The following is a 22,971-nucleotide window of genomic DNA, read 5'->3' on the forward strand; positions in this document are numbered from 1 at the left end:
TCTAAGAAGAAAAGCGACTTTTTTTCTCAGTGCTCCAGAAGACTCCATTAAGATTTTAAGTTGCAAAGAATCTGCTCTGATATATGGAGTTTTCTCCTCTGGGTACTGTACAAATGAAATCACAGACCTAATCTTTATTACCTGATCATGGACTAGACTCCCTATAAAGTATGTTATATGAAGTACATTTGAGAATGGAAATGATTACTCTGTACCCTCCTTAACTGGTATTAATAGAATAACCATGAGTTTATTATAAGATAGGAACCCACCATCACCCTCTTACCTATAGGATCCACCCACATTCCCATGATATCTTGTGGAATATCGATTTTCACCAAATCCAGACTTGGGTCATCAAATGAAATATCTTGATGGACAACTTGGGCCAATGCTTCAGATGCCAATTTGTTACCATTAAGAACCTTACTAAGAAGTTGTGCAGTTTCTTCTTCTGTTGGACATACTTTAACTGTGATCTTTTCTCCTACAATGAAAAAGTGAAAAAGCATTTTATTTTGAAAAACTCAAAAACAATAAATAACATTATTATGCTTTTAAGTGGGCATGATCTTATCCATCTCATGGTGACACAGTGGGTAAGAACGCTGGACTTGCAAGCAGGAAGACTTTAGAAAAAAACCCAGCTCAGATACTTACTGGCTATAGGATAAATCAAATCAGTTAACTTCTTTCAGCCTCAGTTTAATCATTTGTAAAATGGGGACTATAACAGTACTTCTCTCACAGGGTTATTATGAGGTTTTAATGAGAACACACATATATCTCTTTGCAAACCATAAAAAGTGCTATATAAATGCTACTTATTATTCTGCTCATTATTACCTCTTAGAAGTTTTTTCAGAGAGCCTTCTTGTTAGTTAAATAACTTTGTTTTGTCTTTTCAACTTTGTCTTATTGTAATTTTTGAGATTTCATAGCTTAAACTATGACTAAAGTCATCTGAATATAGGATATATATATTTTTAAAAGATAGTTTTTTTCTTTTAATTCAACACGAGTATAAATAGTAATTGTTTCTGTTCTGGTCAGAAACTGTGAGGGTTTTCCCCTTCCAGATTGATTCTTTTGGAAAGGCAAATGAGACCATCTTTTGACTCAAATTTTACCTAGCTTTTAATTACTGAATTGCCATTGCCTCAGACAAACTGAAACCTGAGAAAAACCAAGCTTATAGCTTATAAAACTTATAAAGACCAAGGTCTCCCTCTGAATCCAGGGCATCATTGGTCATCTTGATCTATGTTTTGTCATTTGCCAGAGAAGACTCTAAAGGACTAGGTGAAGTCAATGGCTTTGCACCCCTACTCACTTAAATCCAATTTTTTTGCAAGTCAAGTGAATTATACAATAATATGCATTTACATGACCCTTGCAAAGTACTTTACATGAATTATCTCATTTGCAAAGTATTTTGCATTTTGTCTTAATTCTTTTTTACAGAAAAGAAAATAGAAGAGTAGTAACTTGTTCAAGTTTACACAGCTAGTAAGTGACAGGCAGGATTAGATCCCAGGGCTTCCTGCCTCCAAGTTTAAGACTCCAGATGCAATCATTTTTATGAACTAAGATTGTGATAGCAAGGAAATGCTTATTTTTAATGATTATGATATGAAGAAATGGTACACTGATTTTTATGTTTATCTAAATAAATATGGCAACATCATACTCAGATGAATACTACAAAGAATGAGAAAAGTGGTACAAGATGTCAGAATACATGTATATATAGCTCATACAATATAATTCACAAGTACCTCAAGCCATCATTTAGGGTATATTTCCACTCACTTTAAAACAAGCTTATCTTTATTTATTTTGGTTTTGAAATAATCTTGCCTGGTTTCCCAGTTCATTTCTGCTTAATAAGAAGCAAATTAATATACCATACGACTGTTTGTAGGTATAAGAAATATAGTGGTTTTCAAGAAAGATGGTTGAGCTAAGTATATTCTTAAGATGGGGAGGAAAGAGTCATTGTGAAACAGAAATTGTGAAATTGTGATATATCTAAATAATCATTAGTAATACACCTGGAATAAGTTGTTATGGAAAGCTGAAAGATAAAAGGAATAATTTCATTCAAATGATTATCATTTAGCTTAAAATAAGCCAGACGTGATTTTTGTTGTTGTTTTTTAATTGTTGTACTCAACTCTCCATGTTGTTTCTATAATCCCATTTGGGTTTTCTTTGCAAAGATACTACAGTAGTTTGCCAGTGCCTTCTCCAGCTCATTTTGCAGATGAGGAAACTGAGGTAAACAGTTACGTAACTTACCTAGGGTCATGCTGCTAGTAAGGGTCTGAGACTGGATTTGAACTCAGGTTTTCCTGACTGCAGGCCTGGCACTCTATCCACTGTACTGCTTCACTATGTCTAGGAATGGTGATATATGCCTGTAATCTAAAATAAATCTACTAAGGTGACTGAGGCTAGCAGATTTTTTGAGTTCAATTCCCAATCGGGAGAGGCCCTTCTTAGTCTTTAAAAAAAATGGAGTCCTTAAAACAGATTCAGTTCATGACAGAACATGTAGGCTCTGTGATTTGTAAACATGGGAAACTCAAAGTTTGTCCATATAGATTGTGACCTATTGAGATGAGTGATAGAACGGGGACCAAGGGTCTTGAGGAAAATAATAAAAAATTATAAAATACTCTTTGAGGTGGTGCAGTGGATAGAGCACCAGCCCTGAATTCAGGAGGACCTGAGTTCAAATCTGGTCTCAGACACTTAACACTTCCTAGCTATGTGACCCTGGGCAAGTCACTTAACCCCAGCCTCAGGAAAATAAAAAAATAAAAAAAAAAAGAAAGAAATATAAAATACTCTTTGACAATTGTTTAAAGAATACACATGAATATTCTCACACTTACCCAGCTCATTAGTAAATTCATTGGATTCTTCTCCATAAATATGATTTTCCAAGCCTGGAAACTGTATTGATTGGGGATGGGAATAGGGGAGGGGAAAAAGGTGAGACAAAAACAGAAAACAGCAAGTTCAGTTTGGAACAGATTAATTTTTTCTTCTAAATTCAACACAGAAGTTTTGAAAATTCAGAGACTGCCCTTGATATCAGTTCAGCTATAAAAGGACAACCCGATTTAGAATATAATTTTCTATTTTATGCCTAAAGGTATACGTCCTTCCCCCCAAAAAATTTTAAAATTGTATATGTTTGTTTTTTTCTGTATATGTTCCTCTTCATTTGCGAAAGTTGTAGTAGAATTCCTAGATTAAGTGACTTGCCTAAGGATCTCAGTTGATTTTTTAATTTAATATTTTCCCCCACTTACCAAAAAAATTTTTTTTAATTTATTTAAAATTTTTTTGAGTTCTTGGTTCTCTCCCTTATCCCCACACATAATTAAGAAATCACATGTGAAGTTATGCAAAACATTGCTTAGGGTCTCAAAGTGTTTGAGGATGGATTTGAACTCTGGTCTTCCTGACTTCAGGTAATCCAGCTGCCCTATGTATCAATAGCTGAGAACCATTATATTCTGCATTGGTTTTGCTTTGTTTTGTTTTGTTAAGACTTGTGTCTTACACTATTTCGTGGGAAAGGCAAAAAGAAAAAGATTTTAAGTTTGTTTTATCATTAAAAAAAAAAAAAACCCATCAAATTGGGAAAGCAGCCAACTTCACCTTTGTCCAAGCAGTAGTATCCTGGATAAGTACAGAGATGTTCATCCCTAGACATTAAAAAATAAATTGTTTGAATACTACATGATGATCAATTGTGATAGACATGGCTCTCTTCAACAATGAGAGGATGCAAATCAGTTCCAATTGATCTATATACAGAACCAGCTACACCCAGAGAAAGAACACTGGGAAATTGAGTATGGACCACAACATAATATTTCCACTTTCTGTTACTGTTGGCTTGCATTTTTGTTTTTATTTCCCAGGTTATTGTTACTTTCTTTCTAAATCCAATCTTTCTTGTTCAACAAGATAACTGTATAAATATGTATACATATATTGTATTTAACATATTTAACGTGTATGGAACTGCCTGCCATCTAGGGGAGGGGGTGGAAAGAAGGAGGGGAAAAGTTGAAACAGAAGTTTTTATAAGGGTCAGTGTTGAAAAATTACCCATGCATATGTTTTGTATGTAAAAATCTATAATAAAAAAAAGAAAGAAAATAAATTGTTTGGCCAAGGGAAAAGACTAATGCATTCAGAGAGAGAAGATTTGGGTTAATATTGGCCATTGACTACTTTGTGAAGTTAGACAAGTCATAAGTTTTTAGGTCCATAAGTTTAAGTTTCATTCTCTTTAAATTGATGTTGAAATAATCTCTAAAGTCCCATTCATCTGTAAATGCCATGAAATGAAAACCTCCAAGTGGCCCTCAAGTTTTCTTTGGGCCCCTTCTGCTTTTTCAGGGATGTTGGTAGAATAGCAAAAATGGTGACAGAATTAAGAATAACAGAGTCTATGCTCTAAATCATTATTGATTAGAGAAATGCAAATTAAGACAACTCTGAAATGCCACTTCATACCTACCAGATTGGCTAAGATTATAGGAAAAGAAAATGATAAATGTTGGAGGGAATATGGGAAACCAGAACACTAATGTACTGTTGCAGGAGTTGTGAACTGATCCAGCCATTTTGAGGAGCAATTTGAAACTATGTCCAAAGGACCATAAAACTGTGCATATGATTTGATCCAGCAATGCTACTGCTAGGTCTATGTCCCAAAGAAATAATACAAAAGGGAAAAGGACCCACATATACCAAAAATGTTTTTAGTGGTTCTTTTTGTGGTGGCAAAAAATTGGAAACTGAGGGGATACCCATCAATTGGGGATTAGCTAAATAAGTTCTAGTATACGAATGTAATGAAATGCTATTATTGTATAAGAAATGATGAGCACACTGATTTCAGAAAAACCTGGAAAGACCTGCATTAACTAATGCTGAGGGAAGCGAGGAGAACCAGGAGATCACTGTGCACAGAAACAGCAATCAATTTTGGTGGAAAGTATGGTGAATTTTGCCATGATAATATTTGAAAAGTGCATCACAAACCTCAAGATCCTAGGTAAATCATAGCTTTTATTTTGTCTGTCAAATGACAAACAAGTTGGTTATACCAATTAATAGTTATAATCTCAGTATAAAGATAAGAATGCCAAAACTATTGTAAAACAGGACAATTTTCATATGTAAAAGAAAAGGAAAACAGTTAGCTTTATCAAGTTGCCAAAGTTAACAAGAAATATTTCATGGGATGCATAATCATCTCACTTTGAAATGTGTACTGATAGAACATTAGCTCTCTGTCAGCAAGGGCTGGGAATTTTGTCTATGAATCCCCAGGGCAATGATATATAGAATGTGCTTAATTAATGCTTTTTGACAAAAATCACATAAATTGAGCTGCTCATGTTTTCATGCTTCCTTTTTAAAGAGGACAATGACATCATGGGGGGATCTTTTGACTTGCCTGTGAATTGGATTTAAGTAAAGCAGGGTTCCACCAAGTCATCAGCCTCACTTTCTTCTGAGTCATCAAAATCCAGGGATCAGATAAAGTCAAAATGACTGGTGATGGCCCAGGATGCAGTAGCGCTAAGCACTCCATAGCATCTGCTTCAGATGCTATTGGAATAAATTGTTCTCATCTACCCATTCCAACAGAAGAAATCTTCTCATATTTGGAGTAGACATCTCCTTAAATGACACTGACATGTTTGAGGCCTGTCAATTATACTCACTTTAGTTAGCCCATCATCAGAGATGAGTTATCAGGCTATGGCTGTTGCCATGCTACAGCTTCTTAGAGTCACAGGTGAGTGTTAGGTGAAGGGAGACATTAGAGGTGGATGAGCAACCCCAAAAAGGATTCAGCCAGTCCTTACACCAATCCCTTCCCGGATACCTCAAACCCAATAGATAATCAATAACTTCAATATATAGTAGGCACAGGAAAAGACAGGAAAAACATGACTCAGAATGAAAAAGATGAAAGAAGTCAAAGATACATAGTGGACTCAGAAGACTCATTCCTGTATATCATGAATGTTTTTTAATGCATTTTAATTTTTAAAAATATACATGCAAAGATAATTTTCAATATTTACCTTTGCAAAACCTTATATTCCAATTTTTTCTCCTTCCTTCCTCCCACCCTCTCCCATAGTCAGCAAAAATCCAGTATAGATTAAAGATGTGAATTCTTCTAAATATATTCCCATATTCATCATGGTATACAAGAAAAATTAGATCAAAACAGGGGAAAAAACATGAGAAAGAAAAATAAAACAAGCAAGCAAACAAACAAACAACAACAAAAGGTTAAAATGCTACATGTTGATTCAGATCCAGTCTTCTTAGTTCTCTGTTTGGATGCCAATAGCTCTTTCTATCACAAGTCTATTGCCTCCAATTACTTCATTGGTGAAAAAAGTCAAATCTATCATAGTTAATCATTGCTATAATCTTATTGTTGCTATTACAATGTTCTCTTGGTTCTACTCACTTCATTTAGCATCAGTTTATGTAAGTTTTTCCAGGCTTTTCTGAAGTCATCCTACTCATAATTTCTTACAGAGCAATAATATCCCATTATATTCATATACCATAACTTATTCAGCCATTCCCTTAAATGATGAACATCCATTCAATTTCCACTTCCTTGCTACTACAAAAAAGGCTACAACAAACATTTTTGCACATGTGAGTCCTTTCCTCTTTTTTATGATCAAGAATATTTCAAGAAAGTCAGAAGACTAGATAGCATCACATAAAAATGAAGTTGCTTATCCTGTAGCAGACAGAAAATTATCCATTATTAATAGAGGAGTCATTCATAAATAAGTTTGTACAGTGCAATCATCAATTAATTAAAGCCAAGATAAAAATTAACACTAAATTATAAGAAAGGATGACTATGAGAAGATAAAAACTGCCCAATATTATAATTGTTCCAATTCCAACTTAAAATAAGCTGTTTTATTTTATCCTTTTTCCAGATTTAAGAAATTGACATATATTAGTGCTATTAGAGAATTTAACCAGTGCAAAACATTTCTCACAAATAATAGATCAAAACAGAAGAAAAATTTTTGCAACCAACACTTAGTTTTCTTGCCAGAGACTGAAATAGGGAATTATAGTACAAGTTCACTTTCAAAACATCATAACTAAGAATGGCAGCATATTAGTAGTTTTGTCTCATGTAACAGTAAAAAGAAGTACTGATTTAAGCCTGATACCTAAGATTTGTAGGCATGTGTATATATGTGTAATATACATATTCGTGTATATATATGTGTAATATACATATACATGAATATGTAGAATTAATACAAGCTGATTTTCGTCAAGAGATTAGCAGTCAAAAAAATTGAACAAATATTTTAGAATATGAAAAAAGTGATTTAACCCTTAATGCCTTTTGGTCTCACAGTCCTACATCTGGATATATTACCCCCCCCACCCCCACCCTCCAGGGAGCTCAAAGTCAGAAAGTAAGGCAACTACAATTGAATCAAAATACCAATAGCAACACTCTTTGCGTGAGTAGATAATTGAAACCATAGTGGATACCTAGTAACTGGAAAACAGTTAAGTAAAGTACATAGTAATGGAATATTATTGTGAAGTAAGGAATGGCAGATTAGACCAATATGGAATTATTTTTATGAATTGATATAGACTGAAATGAAAAGAACCAAAAAGAGGTTACACAGTAACTACAATAAAGTAAATGAAAAGAATATTAACAAAAATCCAAAATGAGTAAATGAAATGATTAATTTTGATCACAAAAGATAGCTAATGAAACTTTTTTGGTAGAAAGGAGCAGAATATTGCATACATTTTCAGATGCTATCATCAAATCAGTTGTTTTTGTTAACCTGTTTCACTTTGTTACAAGGGAAAGTTTGATTGCAGGAAAGGGAGGCATATCCAAAAGTGAATATAATGTTTTTTAAAAAGTGTAAAAATGCTTATTTTTTAAAAATAGGCATGCAAACTTTTTAAAAAGCAGGATGGGAAAATAAGCTTGCTGAGAATTGTCAAGAAACCCTACTAAACTCCAGGTTATCCTAACTGATATGATGTGGGGTTTGTCACCAAATGTTGGCAGGCACCAAAAGCTGGGGTTTGGTTATGTGAAGAATTCACAATGGCCATTCCCTTTGGCAAAAGGTAGATTTATTTAGGGAAGAAGTTACAGACAAAATGAAGGGATATGATAGACACCAGGAGTAATAAATATGAAATAGAGTGGAAGAACATATGAAAGATGCTTATAAAGTTCCTGTAAAACCCAGTAGAAAAGGAATACCCCATGAGGATGGAGCATGACCTTAGCTGGTAGACTAAATCCTGAAAAGGACTTACTTTAAAAGAGTTAGCTGTAAAGAGAAGAAATAAAGTTGGGAAGCATAGTGGAGATAGAGGGATACCACATGGCATGGGATGGGGGATAGGGATAAGGAGAAAGATACCAAGAGGTAGAGTGTCATAATGGGCTGACTCAAAGAAAGGTAGAAGCAAAACCATGGACCATAAATTATTTTATAGTAAAATTTTAGCTTCAGGGTCTTGACATAACTTGGATTTCTTGACTGGATTTCCTTTATAGGCTGGGCCCCAGAAACTAAACTGATTTTTCATTATCAGAACTTCCTTCTTGCCTAAGGGATTTTTTTTTTTTTCAATTTCTCTGCTAATCACACCTAACATTGAAGACCTCAACACTAACAGCATTTATGAATAAAATTTTTAAGAAGAAAATTTTAAGAAATTTTCCATTTTAAAATGGAAAAAGAAACAAACAGATTTTATAGTAGTTTATCCTCATCATCGATGAGAACAGAAGCATCATGTTTGCACTCAGTTGCCTTCATACCTTATGTGCAATAGAAGAAATTTTAAAAGTGTTCTTAAGATGAAATCAAAATATTGGGTAGTATGCTAAAAAGGAACCTGTGCTGGAAGATCCAGTTTTAAAGACACAGAGATTCGGATACTAAAAGAATGAAAACACAATTTAATGATCCTGGCTATCGTCATACTTTCTCATCTCTATTAAATATTTATGGGGAGGGGAGAGACTGAGTATATGCTGAGAGCATCATTGAGGAAAACCTTTAAAGAGGAAATAGTCAACTTTCCACATCTAATTTCTCTATAGCAAAAAACCTCATCTTCACAGTCAGTCATATAATTAATGAAAGGTACAGGAACATATACAGGCAAGATTCTACTTTAGCAGATTAAAACAAATCATTCAACTCCAAAGAATAAAATCCAGCATTAAAACTTCTTTTACATCAAAGTGTTTTGCATACATATGTCAGATTTTACCAGATTCTTTGTTAGTTATAACCACAGAACTAACTTTATTCAACAATTCTCCAATTAGCTATATTCAAGACAGACCTCAGCATGCAGTACTCAAAGAAAGGAAAGAAGCAAACATTTAGTAAGTACTTAATATGTGCCAGTGACTATGTGTGACACTTTATACAAATACTACCTCATTTGAATCACCCAACAACCCAGGGAGACAAGTATTATTATTATCCCCATTTTACAGATGAGGAAACTGAGGTAAGAAGTTAAATGACTTGCTAGGAGATATTTAGTGAGTGTCTAAAGACTTATTAGAGCCACTTCTCTATTCACTGAACCACACAACTATCTTTATGTGTTCACTATTGTCATAGAGGACATTTTGTGCTGTCCAAACATCTCCTCTCTAGACAAGAAAGTTCTTTAGATATATCCCTATGTTCACTGACATAATGTTGCTTGAAGCAAGCCTAAGAATACTATAAAACTTCCTCAGTGAGATCTGTACTCTTGGGAAAGGAAAAAATATTTTGATGAAGGCTATATCTTATTTATTATTATGGTGTGCAATTAGATGGGTAGTCCATTGAATTAATTTATCAGCACATGGAGATTTAAGAGGAACTACAGGTAAATACACATGAGTGAATTGAGGCCTGATTTACATTTACACTGGATTATATCTGGCTTTTAGTGACATCATATTGCTTCCTGACACAAAAATGCTATATTTAACACTAATATTCTTTTAGTTAAGCTATAATATTATAAATTATGGAGTCAGGACCTCTAATGAATCAAACATTAGTCATGACCCAAGAGACCATTGAGATATGTAAGGTGAGTATACAGAGAATAAAGCATCTAATCAGTCAGCTTATTTACAAAGAGGGGCATAAAAATTATTCATGTATAAGGGAATGTATAATTAGGAAAGGAAGTGGGCCAGTCATATAACAAAGAGTAATAGAGTAGATTGTCAGAGGGTGCCCATTATGATATATATATGGAAGAAAGCTTCTTGTGTGCTGATTAAAATATCTATGGAAGGCTTATAAGAAACCTAGAATAAGAATTACATGGAATGAGATGGTATGAATGGGTTATAATTTGAACTCCTAGTCAATACCAGCATTAGTGAAGTGACAGATCATTTCAATTGAAAATGAATTTTCCAAGCACATACTTTTTCAATTTCCCATCTTCCAGTACTCCTGTTACTTCTTCATCATGCTCTAGGGCTGGGTACATTGTATCCCTGACCTCACTAGTTTCCAGCTTCCTTTTGGGGTGGTTTTTTCCCATCAGCCTGTAAGACCCTTGAGGACAAGGATTGTGCTTTTTTTGTATTCCATTGCTTAGAAGAATGCCTGGCACATAGTAGGTGCTTAATAAGTATTGAGTGATTGACCTAAAGACACTAAGGACATGAGAGATCCATAATAATCCCTTCCCTAAAGGGATATTCTCCTATGTCAAAATGACATTAAATTCTTAAAATAATTTTATAAAAAAGAAAACAAATGACAAAGGAGTGATAATTATTTCCCTATCTTTAACTAGATTCATATCATGAAGAACATTAATGACTCATGTTTCTTTTAATACTTTTATGACAGATTAATGCAATTGACCTCATAACTCAATCATCTCAAGATAACCATCCTCTTTATTAAAATGTGTTTATTTAAATTTAATAAAATTCCCTAGGTCTTGAAATGCCATTTAGTATAGTTTACTACTTCAGATAGTCTTTCTGCCTCTTGTCAGGATATCATTTAAATCACACTAGAAAAAAAATGCCATTTTTATTTTTAAACAGTACAAGAGAAGAATAGCAGCACATGGTTTATCAATCCGTTTCTGAAAGATCTATTATCCAGAAATGTAAACATAGGGTGAAAGCTCTTATATTTATAGCACTTTAAGTTTTAAGAAGCATTTAATCTACCATTAGCCTAAGATGAACAATGTATGAATTAGCTTCAATTTAAAAACATGAAAATGAGACTTGAAAAGGTTAATAGACTTGCCCATGTTTGTATAAATAGCAAGAATGTGATAGATAGGATTTGAATCCAGGTTTCTTGATCCTAATTACAGTGTTTATATAATAATTACACTTATGTTCCATTTTCTACTTTATTTCTATGTAGATGTGGTTTATCTAATAATTAATGGGTACATACTAATAGTTTTATTTATCTTGTATTTTCCTCTAGTACCTCCCACAGTGCTTTATTAACTTCCATAAATGGTTTATTGATTTTACGTCTTCTGAAATTAAAAATAAAAAGAAACGATGAATTCTTCAATACTCCTTCCATAAGAAGGATTAGGAAGTAAGCAAATATGCTGGTCCAAAACCATGCTAACATTCCTTATTCTCTGAGACCAATAATTTACTTTTATATATCACTCTATTAAACCTTTTAAAGCAGGTGGGTAGCTAATGCAATTTCCTTTCCTTCCCCCAGATATTTCTCAGTAAGGTTCAATGATTTACTCAGGATAACAACGTTAGCAAATGCTATAGCCAGGACTTCAACTCAAATCTCCTTGACTCCAAATCTAGAGCTCCTTTATGCCTGATTTGTGAATGAAATGAAATTCATAAAGAAAATTAAAAATAAATTAAAAGTTAAAATCTTAAAATATATATCCATAAATTAAAAAGAAAAAAAAAGCAATTATATATATTAAAAAAAGAAGATAGTGGAGAAAATCTAGAGCTCTTTCTACCTGGTTTGCAAGTGAAATATACAGAGAGAAAAACAATAGTCTTTTCTACAAGCTTTCTTACCTTCATGCCCATATTCTGTTTTATAACTTCCTGTACCAGCACATCAGCCAATGTCTTGAAGTCATTTATGAATTTCTTGTTCTTTTCTCCTTCTTTCTTTTCTTCTATTAGTAGTTGGAAAAGCGATTCTTGCTGCCTGCAGGCCCGGGCAATGTTTGCTGCCTTTTCAGAAACGTAGACTAGTTCCCGGAGGATTTCTGACATTTCTGAAAGCTTGTGTCTTTCAGCTCGTAGCTGAGGGTGAAAGCCACACAGTAACTCTAGACTGCTGTCTGCTGGAAAAATACAAGAATGTGGAAGAAAAGTAAGCTCAGAAAAGATGATGCAAAATTATGTGTCACTGAAAGGGAGCCCCTTGGCACCTCTACAATTAAGCATCTGTCTGTAACTGCAGTGTAGCTGAAAAAGTGAAATTCATTGGTCTTTGGGGGGTGGAGACTATACTGGTCTCACTCAAACTGGTCATTCATATTATTGAAGGATATTTAAATGTTATTTTGTGAGCTAATGTTTTAAAGAAGTATTTGAAGTTTTTTAATCCCATCTTAAGAGTTATCTTCATAGATAGATAGATAGATAGATAGATAGATAGATAGATAGATATGTTGAAAGCCTTTCTGGATAAAATCTTGGTTACTAAATCAAGGCTTCATGTTTTTCTATCTAGAAATAGGTCTTGAGTTCACATTCTATTTCTGCTTTGCCTATTTGACTTAACCTCTCTGGGTCCCAGTTTCCTCAACAGCAAAATAAGTAGGTTGACTAGGTCTCCTTTCTTAAAAGGTCCCTTCCAGTTCCAGGCCTATAATTCTATGAAGACCAAGGGAGTTGCAATGGTTAAGGACTATCTTGCTTGCCTATACTTTAAAAGCAGGAGTTAAAGGATATATCTCCAAAATCAGGGGCAGATTTTTTTTTTTTTAACTGAATATTGTGCAATCTGCAAAGAAGTCCTATGGAATTCGACCTCAGATCTTGGCCAGTTTGGTATAAGGAGGAAAACTCTTATAATTCTATTATCTTTCCTGATGACTTGTTGAAGCTATTCCCAGTGGGACCTAGCAAGTTTGATTTTGCAAATCATTTTGCTACTGGTTGTTAGTGAAAATTAATTGACTTGTTAAGTCACCCAAGTAGCAAGTAGTAGAAGCTAGATACAAATTCCAACTGGAGGGAAAGACATAGAGCCTGGAACTTTACAGCTATGTCCCTGAAGAATTGCTATTCAATCATTTCAATCATGTCTGACTTTTAGTGATGCTGTTTGGGGTTTTCTTGGCAAAGACACTGGAGTGGTTTGCCATTTCTTTCTCTACCTAATTTTACAAATGAAACAAGCAGGGTTAAGTGACTTGCCTAGGGTTACATAGCTAGTGTCTGAAGCCGAATTTGATCTTAGAAAGGTGAGATTTTCTGACAATCTACCCACTGTGTTACCTAGCCACCCTCTGAAGAGTACTCAATGAAATAGGATTGAGATTCTCATCTGATGAAGCCTTTTCCCCATTTCTTTGCATGTACCTATTAGGATAACATTAAAAAAAATTTTTGGAGCCAGGATTTGAACCCCAGATCTTGACTGCAAATCTAGTTGTTCTTTCCGTTTTGTCATTCTGCCTCTTTTTAATAAATCAAGAACTAAGTTTAGTTTCAGAATAGATTTTAAGATTTTGCTAGTGTTTGTTAAATAGTTTTGAGCTCTGCACTTTAAATCATCAACTTTTTTATTATTTTTAAAATTAATTTTATAATTATAATTTTTTTTGATAGTACATATGCATTGGTAATTTTTTACAACATTATCCCTTGCACTCACTTCTGTTCCGAATTTTCCCCTCCTTCCATCCACCCCCTCCCCTCATGGCAGGCAGTCCCATACAAGTTAAATGTCTTATAGTATATCCTAGTTACAATATATGTGTGCAGAATCGAATTTCTTTTTTGCACAGAAAGAATTGGATTCAGAAGGTAAAAATAACCTGGGAAGAAAGACAAAAATGCAAACAGTTTACACTCATTTCCCAGTGTTCCTTCTCTGGGTGTTAAATCATCAACTCTTAACAAAACTAAAATAATACAGTGGAATCTTGTGATGAGTCCATCCTTGTGATAATGGGCTATGGAGTATCCTTAAAGTTGAAATCTATAAGGAAATCTTTCTAGCATAACACTAACCATTCTTTAATTCAAGATAAACTAGTTTTATATCAAAAACAGTTTTGCTACATAATGAAGTCCAGGTGTTTCTCATATTTTTTTTGTTATCTAAGCCTATTAGCCTATTAAATAACAGCCTATTTAGCTGCTTGAAGGTACTGCAGAGATTATTTTGATTAATTGCTTCACTTTTAAGATAAAAAACATGAGGCCCTGAAAGAAAGTAACTTGCCAAGAATCTCATAGGCTAGAGCTAGAATCCAGACCTCCTTGTTCAGTGCCATTTTAACCATACTGGGTTCACTATTTGACTGAGTGCGTTCCATTCTTTCCCAGTTTTTTGGCTATTATACTGTAATTATACAGTAGTACTGTACTCCTGATTCATCTGAAATCTAAAAAAACTGAAATCCCCATTCCTCAAGGTATTTGGCCTACAGAATAGAGTCTGGGGTCTCTAACTTGGTTATTAAATATATTTTGATAAACATATTTCAACATAATTGGCTTCCTTTGTAATCCTACAATTTTTTTTTAATGCACTTAAAAATATTATTTAGAAAAATACAGTTTTAAACAGTCTCTTCCTGCCAAACTATACAGGACACACAAAAAAGTTTATAATTCCAGCTCTGGAGCATACAATGGCCTATACTGAAGCCTCTACTAGACTTTTGCTCCATCACTAGGTATCATTGGATAATGCAGCGGCCCTTAAATCCAGTATAAGTGAAATAGTTCTCTCTTGAGAAAAAAGGATCACATACTAGAAGGAAGACAAAGATGCTAGATGCCATTTTTACTATGCCTATCCAAGGGAACATTCTCTTCATTTCTTGGAATTAAGAAATGACATGCCCAGAATCCTCAGGAGAAAAATCAGAAAAGAGGGTTAGCAACAATAATATTCAGGGTTTCAGATATTTACCATGCACAGATTATGGGAAACAAGATGAAAGTCAAAATTGTAACACAAAAACATAAATACAAATTTACAGGTATTGTTGATGGCATCTAGATAGCCACCTAGCTAGTGGTTAGAGCATTTGCAATTAAGAAGACCCAAATCCTAGCTCAGACATTTACCACCTTTTGGACTTTTAAAAATCACAATGTCAGTTTCCTTATTTGGGGGGGTAGGGAAAGGACAGTTTTTGCACCCATCTTACAGGAAGGATCAAATGAGAACTTTGGCAAACCTTCAAGTGCTATGTAAATATTAACTATTTTATTGAGTCCTGGAAAATGAATTGTTATTGGGCCATGCTAATGAAATCATGAAAGAGAAGGGGGCAGGACTGTTACATCAAGTGATATACCCCTCTAAAGAAAACTATAACAAAGTCCTGAAAATATGCAAATTCATTGAATGTCCATTTTTTCTCATTCAAAATTATAAATTTTCTGGATATTACATTTTTGACCACAGGGCTAGTCAGTAGATATGATTCCAGGATCTGTGATCTTTTATTGTGGCTGCTGATAAATCCTGTACAATTCTAATTATAGTTGTAGAATATTTGAATGGTTTTTTTCTTGTTTCTTACAAAATTTTCTCTTTGATCTGGAAGTTTTGAAATTTGACAATACTGCTCCTATGTGTTTTCCACAAAGGATCTTGTTGAAGTGGTGATCCATGGATTTTTTCCTATTTGTACTTTCCCCTCATGTTCTAGTATTCCAGGACAATTTTTTTGGATTATTTCTTGCATTATTGTATCAAGGTTCTTTTTTTGGTCACAACTTTCAGGCAGTCCAATTATTCTTACATTTTCTCTTCTTGATCTGTTCTTATAAGATGTTCTACATTGTGTTCTATTTTTTCATTCTTTATAATTTGTTTTGTTATTTCATGGTCTCTCATAGCTTCACTGCCTTCGCCTTGCCCAAATCCAATTTTCAAAGTGTTATTTTTGTCTTTGAGACTCTATATTTCCTTTTCTAATTGGTTAACTTTTTTTCATACTGTTTTTTCTTGGATGATTTTTATTTTTGGTTTTTAGTTTTTCCTCAATGTCTTTCATTTGTTTTATAAAATATTTTTTGATATTTTAAAATATTTTCTTCTATAAATTCTCTTAGGACAGGGAGTCATTTCACATTTTTCTTTGGAGTAGAAAAAGCTTTTTTTTACTTCAGTGTCCTCCTCTAAAAAGGAACCCCAGTTTTCCCTGTTCCCATAGTATGTTACTGTGGTGGGGTTCTTTCTTCTTTTCTGGTTCATTTTTTTTTTTTAAATAAGAGGTACTACAAGACATAATAGTTAATGACTATGGTAATCTAGTGTTTGATAAACTCAAAGACCCCAGCTTCTGGGATAAGAACTCGATATTTGAAAAAAACTTCTGGGAAAATTAGAAATTAATATGACAGAAACTAGATACTGATCCTATATGAAGATAAGGTCGAAATGGGTTCATGATTTAGACATAAAGAGTAATACTATAAGCAAACTAGAAGAACAAATGATAATATGCCTCTCAGATCTGTGGAGAAAAAAGGAATTTGTGGCCAAAGAACTAAAGTACATTACAGAATGCAAAATGGATAATTTTGATTGTATTAAATTAAAAAGATTTTGTACAAACAAATCCAATGCAGACAAGATGAGGAGGGAAGCAATAAATTGGGGGGAAATGGGTTCTGATAAAGGATTCATTTCTAAAATATATAGAGAATTATAAGAATAAAAGCCAGTCTCTAATTGATAAATTGTCAAAGGATATAAACAGACAATTTTCAGATGAAGAAATTAAAACCATTTCTAGTCAGAGAAATGAAAATGAAGACCATTACATGCCTCAGATTGGCTAAGATGACAGGAAAAGATAATGATGAATGTTGGAGGGGTTGTGGGAAAACTGGGACACTGATATATTGTGGGTAGAGTTGTGAACTGATCCAGTCATTCTGGAGAGCAATTTGGAACTATGCCCAAAAGGCTATCAAACTGCATACCCTTTAATCCAGCAGTATCTCCACTGAGCTGTATCTCAAAGGATAATAAAAAAGGAAAAGGATCCACATGTGCAAAAATGTTTGTAGCAGCTCTTTTTGTAGTGACAAGGAACTGGAAACTGAGTGGATGCCCATCAGTTGGAAAATGGTTGAATAAATTATGGTATGTGAATGTTATGGAATATTATTGTTCTGTAAGAAACAACCAGCAGGATGATTGCAGAAGCCTGTAGAGACTTACATGAACTGATGCTGAGTGAAGTAAGTAAAACCAGGAGAATATTGTACACAATAAGATTCTATAATGATCAATTCTGATGGACCCATGCCCATCTTTTTTGCTCTTTTCAACAGCCAGGTGATTCAGGTCAGCTCCAGTGGATTTGTGATGGAGAGAGCCATCTGCTCCCAGAGAGAGAATTGTGGGGACTGAATATGAATCACAACATAGTATCACTTTTTTTTGTTAGTGTTTGCTTGCATTTTGTTTTCTTTCTCATTTTTTTCTTTTTAGCATGATTTTTCTTGTGCATTATGATTATTGTGGAAATATGTTTAACATGCCATTTGCAGGGAGAAGACAGGGAGAAAAAAATTTGGAGCACAAGGTTTTGCAAGGGTGAATGTTGAAAACTATCCATGCATAAGTTCTGAAAATAAAAAGCTTTTTAAAAAAAATGAGAGATATTAGAGTAACTACCTCCAATCTTGAGGTGGAGATATGGTGCTTCAGATTTTCCTTCAGTTTTCCCTGTGATCTGGAACCCCAAACAAAAATGTTCACCCTCCTGGAATGCCCAGAGCCAGCAGTGTCCCTACCCAGCTATTATTGTGCTCACTGGCTGTAGGTTCCTTCTTGCCCAAGGTGGCTTCTCTGTAGCTTAGCTGGGCCTGATGTTCCTGATCAGCTGAAGTTCACTAGGCCTTCCCAGACTCAGAACCTGACTCTACAAACTGTCTGGCAGGTTAAAGTCTCTGTGGTTCCCTATGATGCTCCATTCACATTAGCTCCAGATGCTCCTCACTAGGTGTTTTCTCATAGGTAGCTCAAAGGTGTTTGTACTTCACCTTGGTTAGTCTAAATCCTAAGTCTTCCTTCAGATCTTCTCAGGTTGTATCAGTAGAACCTGTAAACTTCCCCAAGTTTTCTTGATTTTTCAGTAGTCTATATTCATCCTGAGGCACAAATTAATTCTATTTGTGGGGGAAATCAGGAGAGCTTGAAATTTACTAATCTACTCTGCCATCCTCTTTCCTGATTATTTATTACAGCAGAAAAGTACTATATTACAGTTATATACAATAACTTGACAATTCCTCAGTTAAGCAAATCTTTAATTTCCAGTTCTTTGCTATTAGAAAAAGGACTGCTATAAATATTTTTGTACATATAGATTCTTTTCCTCTTTGACATCTTTGGAGTCCAATAGTAGTACTGCCCAGTCAAAGGATATATACACTTAAGTTACCTTTAGAACACAATTCTTAATTACTTTCCAGAATAGCTGTACCAATTTGTAGGTCTCTGTGTGCCCTAAGAAAAGATCAGCTCCTTATATACTATACCAATTCTAGATTGTTGGAGAGTTCTCAAGTTGATTAAATCATCTCACTTTTTAGGTGAAAGTCTGTTTTTATATCATGGATAAATAAGAAGAGGTTAAATTGAGGAATGTTTGCCTGAAATGATAATAGCATTAAGAAAGCTGATCAAAGAATATATGGACTGACAATGATGTTTTAAAGACAACTGCAATAAATCTATTTTAAATATACAAAAATAGATTTAAAAGGTGACACAGAAATAAGAAAAAAAGTTGGCAACTCAGGGGCAGCTAGGTGGCGCAGTGGATAGAACACCAGCCTTGAATTCAGGAGGACCTGAGTTCAAATATGGTCTCAGACACTTAACACTTCCTAGCTGTGTGAGCCTGGGCAAGTCACTTAACCCTAGACTAAGAAAAAGAAAAAAAAAAAATGTTGGCAACTCTCTTGTTCCAGACAATATTCTTTTGTTTTGTTAAATAATTGGCATATAAACAAGTTTATGAACAGATGTCAAATCATTTATAGTCCTTTCCATTTCATTTTGTTTCTTTCTTTTATTCTTGTCCCTAAGTCTCTATCACTATATCTGTTGATGGAAAATAAAATAGAATTTTAAAAGAGGGATAAAAATTTTAAACACAAACATCTGACAATGAGGACACGGACACACACACACACACACACACACACACACACACACACACACAAGTCTGATGAGGAAAACAAGAGGGAAGCATCTAAAGAAGCTAATGGGTCTACCTTTATCCTATATTTTACAATAATTGCAGATTTTTAAATGATATGTATTAAGGTGATCAAAGAGAGTGCATACCCAAGGATGAAAGCAAAAAGTTGGCACTATGCTGCAAAAATAGCATGAAGAAGACTTAAATCCTTGAATAAATAGAGGCTGGAAAAAACCAAAACCACTTAGGACAACAAAAGAATTATTAAGGAATATTAAGTAAAAGAAGAATAAAGAATATAGTTTAAAACAGATGAGAGTGAGAAAACAGGATTACTTATCTATGCATATGTTTTGAAAATAAAAAGCCATTTTGTTGCCTCCCTATCTCTGCTGACTTGAATCAGAGATGATCTCCAAACTGAAAAGGGAAAACTAAGGATAAATGAGGAAGGGAAAGGAAGAGGAGAAGAAGAAAATATTTAAAGAATTTAGGTGTTCTTTTACTAAGTTCAAGTCTATAGGTCTGAAACATGATATCATACAGGACTAAATTTCTATGTCTAACCATAAATTCCATTAGTAATAACACCAGGAGAAGTAATGGAAGATTATAGATATTCAGATATCTCTATTCTTTAATAAAGAAAAGAAGAAAAAAAAATCTGTATCAAACACTATGGTAAGTCCTAGAGATATGGAGATACCAAAAAAAAAAATGAAATAAAATAAAATTTAAAAAGTTTAACAATTAAAAAAAGGATATAGTCTTATATTTCAAGAAACCCATGATCTTAATGTGGAGTGAGGAGGAAGGGAGAGACCTCTCATTTTAATAAGGATAATAAAGGAAACATTAAGGAAGTTGAAAACTCTAAAACAATCTCATATGGCTACATCCAAGTATTTCATCTTCTCTAGTACATAGTATACCAAATTATTTCCCCAAGCTTGAACCTTGCCCCATGGTCTGCTTCTTTTAATAGATATTGCCCTTTATAAAATAATTTTGCCTTATTTTGTCAGGAATCGGGTTTCCTTGCCACTTGAAGGGCATTTGCACCCCAGGACCCTTCCCCTCCCAACCCCCTTTTATATGTTGTCTTCCCCCAACAGAATGTAAACTCTTTGAGGACAATAACTATCTTTCTTTTATTAGTATCCCCAGTGCTTAGCATAGTAGATGGCACATAATAAGTACTTAATAAATGCATTATTTATGAAGGGGCAGCTAGGTGTCACAGTAGATAGAGCTCAAGAAGTCATCTTCCTGAATTCAAATCTGGGGCAGACATTTAACTGTGTGATCCTGGATAAATCACTTAGCCCTGTTCATATCAATTTCCTCATCTGTAAAAGGAGCAGAAGGAAATGACAAGCCATTTTAGCACCTGCCAAGAGTACCCCAAATGGGGACATGAAGAGTTGGACATTTGCAGAGTATTTTTCAAATATAATTTCATCCTCAAAATACCCCTTCCTTTAAGAAGTGATGTTATTTCCCCTTATTTTACAGATGAGGAAAATGAGACAGATTAGTGTCTAAGGTTGGATTTGAACCCAAGACTATTCCTGACCAAGTCCAGCACTTAATCCATTTTATCATCTAAGTGCCTCCATACATAACAGTATCTGAATTCTTGAAAAGCTATCAGATTGTAGAAAGTTATCACTCATAGTTCTATAGTTCAGGTAGACATAACAGAGATGCCTATTTCAATTAAATATAAAAAACACCAATATTTGGAGGGGTCCCATGAGATGACAAAGAATTGTAAAATCAAGAGCCAATCATCACACAAAGTACTCAGAAAGAGGCTTGAAAACCATTTCATGGCCATTATAAGAAGAGTGATGACCATTCATTAAACACTAACCTACAGGAGTAGGTCTAAGAATCTCAATATGAAATTTAAAATTTTACTGGATACAATTTTGACCCCAAACAACAATTTCTGTATTCAATAGTATGCAACAAAAGGGTAGGAGGCACCTAAGGTTTTTGTTGTTACTAAGTCCCAATTAAGAATGTCAACATAGACAATTAGGGTATTTATCCATAACATAAAAACAGACTTTCACCTAAAAAGTGAGATAATTTAATCAACTTAAAAACTCTCCAACAATCTAGAATTGGTATAGTATATAAGGAGCTGAATTTAAATCAGGAAAACCTAGGTTCAAATCTACCTCTGACACTTAGTTGTGTGACCATGGTGAGTCAAAACCTCCCTAAACCTCCATTTCTTTTTTTTTTTTTTAATTTTATTATATATATTTTATAATATTATCCCTTGTATTCATTTTTCCAAATTATCCTCCCCTCCCTCCACTCCCTCCCCCCAATGACAGGCAATCCCATACATTTTACATGTGTTACAATATAACCAAGATACAATACATGTGTGTAAATACCATTTTCTTGTTGCACAATAAGCATTAGATTCCAAAGGTACATGTAACCTGGGCAGACAGATATTAGTGCTAACAATTTACATTCTCTTCCCAGTGTTTCTTCTCTGGGTGTAGCTACCTCTGTCCATCATTGATCAACTGGAAGTGAGTTGGATCTTCTTTATGTTGAAGATTTCCACTTCCATCAGAATACATCCTCATACAGTATTGTTGTTGCAGTGTACAGTGATCTTCTGGTTCTGCTCATTTCACTCAGCAACAGTTGATTTAAGTCTCTCCAAGCCTCTCTGTATTCCTCCTGCTGGTCATTTCTTACAGAGCAATAATATTCCATAACCTTCATATACCATAATTTACCCAACCATTCTCCAACTGATGGACATCCATTCATCTTCCAGTTTCTAGCTACAACAAAAAGAGCTGCCACAAACATTTTGGCACATACAGGTCCCTTTCCGCTCTTTAGTATTTCTTTGGGATATAAGCCCAGTAGTAGTACTGCTGGGTCAAAGGGTATGCACAGTTTGATAACTTTTTGGGCATAATTCCAAATTGCTCTCCAGAATGGTTGGATTCTTTCACAACTCCACCAAGAATGCATCAGTGTCCCAGTTTTCCCACATCCCCTCCAACATTCATCATTATTTGTTCCTGTCATCTTAGCCAATCTGACAGTAAACCTCCATTTCTTAATCTGTAAAATAGGATAATACTCACAGTACCTACTTAACTAGGTTATTATGAGACTCAAAAATATGTATATATATTTAAACTGCTTTGCAAGACACTTTTTAAAAAAGACTATATAAATAGTATAATTTGTCTAACACTTCAAGGTTTGCAGAGCACTTTACAAATATCATCTCATTTTAATCTGAAAATCCTAGAAGGTAAATGTTATTAATATTCCCATTTCACTGATGAGAAAAGTAAGTCTGAAAGAACTTAAGTGATTTTCCTGGGTTCATATAACTATTCAATATCTGAGGCTTGATTTAAACTTAGGTCTTCCTGCTTCTAGACCCCAATGCTCTATAATGTTTCATCTCAA

General features: G+C 34.2%; 1 protein-coding gene across 8 annotated transcripts in view; it reads right to left on the minus strand.

Annotated features, from left to right (window-relative positions):
- The window catches only part of INPP1 (inositol polyphosphate-1-phosphatase), a 56,637-nt gene that overhangs the window by 7,318 nt on the left and 26,348 nt on the right, over positions 1–22,971 (minus strand). For 4 of the 8 annotated variants that reach the window (XM_074302852.1, XM_074302855.1, XM_074302850.1 and 1 more), the window contains 3 exons: positions 12,158–12,429; positions 2,901–2,961; positions 287–487 (listed from right to left, as the gene is read on the minus strand). In XM_074302852.1, coding sequence (XP_074158953.1) covers positions 287–487; positions 2,901–2,961; positions 12,158–12,361 — 466 coding nt within the window. In that variant the 5' untranslated portion in view covers positions 12,362–12,429. Of the gene's footprint in view, positions 1–286; positions 488–2,900; positions 2,962–12,157; positions 12,433–22,971 lie in introns of all 8 variants that reach the window. The other 4 variants (XM_074302849.1, XM_074302853.1, XM_074302851.1 and 1 more) reach the window with 1 other exon arrangement.

This window comes from Sminthopsis crassicaudata, chromosome 3 (genome assembly GCF_048593235.1).
Source record: "Sminthopsis crassicaudata isolate SCR6 chromosome 3, ASM4859323v1, whole genome shotgun sequence".
Taxonomy (NCBI): domain Eukaryota; kingdom Metazoa; phylum Chordata; class Mammalia; order Dasyuromorphia; family Dasyuridae; genus Sminthopsis; species Sminthopsis crassicaudata.